Source organism: Brassica oleracea, chromosome C9 (genome assembly GCF_000695525.1).
Source record: "Brassica oleracea var. oleracea cultivar TO1000 chromosome C9, BOL, whole genome shotgun sequence".
Taxonomy (NCBI): Eukaryota; Viridiplantae; Streptophyta; class Magnoliopsida; order Brassicales; family Brassicaceae; genus Brassica; species Brassica oleracea.
This window is the reverse complement of record NC_027756.1, coordinates 28,525,932-28,530,995: the sequence shown is the minus strand read 5'-3', so window position 1 is coordinate 28,530,995 and position 5,064 is coordinate 28,525,932. Positions and strand designations below refer to the sequence as shown.

Sequence of the window (5,064 nt, the reverse complement as noted above, 5' to 3'; positions counted from 1 at the left end):
ATCTAGGCTTATAAAACTGTAAGTTAGTATATATATGCATGTATCTAACCTCTTTGTAAAATCCAAAAGTTAAGAAGGTGTGTGAAGATACATACTACGTTCTATCATATTGACAAAACAACAATATATATCTTATTAATTGTCTCTGTTCTCTTATTCACGCAGGGAGGAGGAAGAAAGATGGTGTCTTGTGGGAGCTTTGCTCAGGTGTCCTCGAGTGACGACGAAGAGGACTCCCTAGCGAAGACGAGGTCTCAGGGACAGAACTCAAGGAGACCTGAGGAAACAATGGAGGGAAAAATGAGGAAGCGTAAGAAGGTGAGCCTGAACGAAGAGTCTGATGGGGAAGAGGAGGAGACAGAGAGGAAGAGAAAGAAAGATGACGAAGAAACGCCGCCGAAGGAATTGGAGCCCGATGACGCGAAACCGGTTGGTGAGCCGGTTAAAGTTACGGGTAGAGGAACCCATTACGGGCAGTTCGAATACGGCGGTAACAGATACGAGCTGGTGAGTTACATCATGCTTTCCTTTGCACCTGAATGCTTTGTTTCTAGCCTCTCTCTGACATTCCTTTCTTGCACAGGAGGATTCGGTGCTGTTGCATCCAGAAGACACTAGTCTTGAGCCTTTTGTTGCCATTATCAAGGTACTGAATTTTTGTATATGCTCAGGGCTGGTCTTGGACAAAGCCAAATGAAACGCTGATCTTAGGCACCCTAAAATTTTGAAGTAAATTACATAGACATGCCAAAAAAAAATAATAATCTACGCTTGCAAATTTGTAGAAAAACAAATTAGTTGAAATACTTAATAAATCTCCTATGGCCTCTTAAATCTTGTTGTATCATCCATTTCTCTTGTTTTTTTGTGTAGGATATTACCAAAAAACAAGATGGAAGGATGATGATTCTGGGACAATGGTTTTATCGTCAAGAAGATGCAAAGAAAAGGGGTGGGGGAAACTGGGTAGTAAAGGATACACATGAACTTTTCTACAGTTTCCATCGTGATGAGGTCCCAGCAGAATCAGTGATTGAAAGATGCGTGGTGAATTTTGTTCCAGCTCATAAGCAACTTCCGAGAGGCAGAGGTTTTATTGTGCGAGAGGTGTATGAAACGGTTGGTAAGAAGCTGTGGAAGTTGACTGATAAGGATTATGAAGTTGCAAAACAACGTGAAATTGACCTCTTTGTGGACAAGTCATTGGCGCGATTGGGTGATCTTCCTGACCTCTAATCTAAACTGTTTCATTATATATGGTTTTGTGGAGAGTTAAGCCAACCGTAAACCAATTATAACTTTAAAAGTATAATAGTCTTTGTTTAATAATGCAAAAGCTGTATGTTGCTGGACCTCAATATATTAATAATCTTGGTAATGGTCTTCTGTCCATGCATCCAACTAACAAAAGCTTAAAACTCAAATTTCTTGTGAGTATTGTTGTGTAGTGTTTATTTTGTATGACAGAAAAATACTAGAATTACTGCACGGGTGGTTCTGCTATCTTATCTATCTGATGTTTTAAAAATTATGCCTTAAAGGATCGATTTCTCTCCATCGAATCAGTTTTATTTTGTTTGAGAGGGTCCCTTGGCCATAATTTCTTAGGGTCGGTCTAGAAGGCAAACAAACCACAAGATCAATTAGGGCATACATCACGAGGGAACATATTTTCATCTGAACTGTCATATTAATTTTTTAATAGTAACTGAAAACTTAGAGTTTTAACTCTTTAATTACACTGCAAGTGCACATCAAATGAGAGTAGTATAGAAGGAAGAAAATCCACGAAGAGCAAAGATTTGACAATAAGTCTGTGATAATAAAGTCAAGCTAGGGCAAAAAAGGGATTTTGGTTTTCCTTAAATTAAGCAAAAAATAATTATGCGGAAATAAACAATGAAATAAAAGCGTCATGCATTAAGAAAATCACATGAAATCAGATTATGAATATAAACAATTTATCAAAAAATCAACTAAGCACCATCCTGGAATTCAAAATACAAGTGTATAAACTTTCCAATACCGTGGCTCCAGTTACGTACTATGTCTAAGAACTAGGTAAGAACATAGAGAACTAATTCTCGTTCAACCTAAAAAATTAAACATGCATTAAGTTTGAGTTTCGATAGGTCACAAAACGTAATAACATCAACCCATATTGGCTAAAGACACCTACCTTGCTCACATAAAATATTTTAAAGCAATCAAATCAACTCCCACTGCATTCAATTAACCTGAGATCATGAACTAGGCAATCAATCAGACTCAAACATTAAGAACAATCCAAGTGAAGAACTGTAATAGATATTCCCTAATCCAACAATCCTAAAATTCATTATCTTCAATTCTTTTGAAACCCTAAAATCTAACTATGATGCTACTCAACATAACCAAATAACACAAGATCAATGATAGAATCTGCTTAATTAGAATAAAGAGACAAAAACAACGGTTCAAAAATATTTTCTCGTCACTTCACAACTTTAAAACCTAAAAGTATAGACCTAATTAAAAACAACTCAAATAATAGATATAGGTCAAGAATACGCCTTGGTCGAATTTTAGGCACAATCAAATCAAAAATAAGAAAATCTAGAATTTTATTTTTCTTGTATTAAATTGACAAAAACACCAGTTTTCAGTACTACGAGCATAACTTTTGATCTAACCAATGGATCGACCTTACCCCGATAGTATTGGAAAGAGAAGTCATTTCTCTATCTTGTGTCCAAACTAAGCTCAACCTCATTGTGGAAAATCTTCCATATGTTGCTAAATTTCAGACATATCTGCATAGTTCTACATCTTTTATTTCTTTCTTGTATCCAGTTCATAACTCTTTTGTTCTAAGTAGACTTACCTGTATGACCACCAAATAACACCAAAATACTTGAAAACACGTACTTAACTTAACAAAATACTCAAAATATAGGATAGAGGTAGATTAAACACTGATATGTTATGTATGTGTAAACATAGTTTATAATTTGGGTTTTCTGCAAAAAAAAATCATGTTAAAAAACTCTCGAACAGGATTTTGTTTTTTGCGTATTAAACTGCGAACTTAAAACCCACGGGGTCAAACCATGAAGTAATGGTCAACTCGAAATATAGCCCTCGGTCGTGTATAGGTTTATGAAAATGTGTATATTTTTAACTGAAACTAAAACTACGTCGTTTTGAGCAATTTTCTTTTTTGTAAAAAGACGCATAACAAGTGAGTCAAACCCTAGTCTCAAGCTTAACCAAGGAAATACCAAACCGTTTAAGCTGTTGTGTTTCTTTCAGTTACTATCAAACACAATCATTTTTATTTACTGAATGTATTTTTTTCCTTCCTCCGGTAATAACCCGACGGTGAACTCCGTGACGGTAAGGCAAGTCCCGTTGATGGCGATGCATTCGCTGAGCTTCACGTCCTCCAGAACCACTCTCGCACCGATTTTAAGGTTGCATCCGCCATGGTCAGCCATCCCCAAATCGTTACATGGCCCATCTCTTCCACGATTCCCATGAACACAGATCGGATGCTTAGATTTTGCTTCCTTCTTTTTCTTCCAAATATCTACTTTGATTAATTTAGTTTCGATGTGCTCTTTGTTCCATCAGTACGAATCCTTGTGGAGTATTCGGCTGAGATGGTTAACAAAACAATTTTTAGAGGAAGGAAAAATATACATTCAGTAAACGATTGTGTTTGTTAGTATTTGAAGAAACACAACAGCTTAAACGGTTTGGTTTATCCTTGGTTAAGCTTGAGGCCAGGGTTCGAGTCAGTTGTTATGCGTCTTTTTTCAAATTTTTTTAAACCGACGTAGTTTTAGTTTCAGTTAAAAATATACACATTCTTATACACATATACACGACAGAGGGCTATATTGCGGGTTGACCATTACTTTGTGGTTTGACCTGTGGGTTTTTAAGTTCGCGGTTTAATACGCAAAAAAAAATCAAGTTCGAGGGATTTTTCGCAGAAAACCTTTACAATTTTGATTAGCCTTGTTATAGTACGGTTGACTTAATTACGTTATTTTATCGAGCTGAACTAGTGTAATAAATTTTAATATTATATTATAACTATATATGATACTAGATTAAAATATTAAAAATATGTTAAAATTTTGCTTAGACCATCCAAAAATGTTATACCGGCACTGTGTCGTAATATCTCATTTGGAAATATGTTTGTTTCCTAACTTTTCAATATTTTATTTGTGTAGAAATCTATTAAAATCTATCTATACTATTATTTGCGAAGTGATTTTTGTAACGGAGCTCGCATGTTGAAAGTTAGAGCGGCTAAAGTCTTTAAGACCCTTAATGAATAAGATGATTTGTTAATATACAATTAATTTTAAATAAAAAAAATTAAATTATTTGGAAACATAGTAGTTTACTAAAATACTAATCTTTATTTATAAACATAGTAGTTTACTGATTACCTTTTATTTTATTTATTTATTTGAAAAAACTATTTTATTAACTTAGTAAGATATCCTAAATGAGAATGTTGACCATTTTAATAAAACTTCCTAACTAATAAATTTGACCAACTTATTTTATAAGAAAGATATCTCAAAATGATCATAAAAGTCCTCAAAGATAATTAAGCAATAAAATAAATCTAGGCTTATAAAACTGTAAGTTAGTATATATATGCATGTATCTAACCTCTTTGTAAAATCCAAAAGTTAAGAAGGTGTGTGAAGATACATACTACGTTCTATCATATTGACAAAACAACAATATATATCTTATTAATTGTCTCTGTTCTCTTATTCACGCAGGGAGGAGGAAGAAAGATGGTGTCTTGTGGGAGGTTTGTTCAGGTGTCCTCGAGTGACGACGAAGAGGACTCCCTGTCAAAAAAAAAATATATTGATATATGAGATTTTTGTAATTCGAGATATTCAACATAATAATTTATAGAGAAAAAGACCAAAATAGCACTAAATCAAGCTTTTGTTTCCAAGCTAGCATTCAAGGCCAAAAGTCACAAAAATAGCATTCAAGGGGTGGAGTTTAAGGTTTAGAGTTTAGGGTTTAGGGTTTAGAGTTTAG

General features: G+C 34.3%; 1 protein-coding gene across 1 annotated transcript; it reads left to right on the top strand.

Annotated features, from left to right (window-relative positions):
* Nucleotides 1–1,236, top strand: LOC106314728. Its single transcript, XM_013752560.1, has 4 exons — nt 1–77; nt 166–507; nt 584–646; nt 874–1,236. Exons 2-4 carry the CDS (start codon nt 181–183, stop codon nt 1,234–1,236), a joined length of 753 nt encoding a protein of 250 aa, XP_013608014.1. The 5' UTR covers nt 1–77; nt 166–180.
* Nucleotides 1,237–5,064: the final 3,828 nt, after the last annotated feature.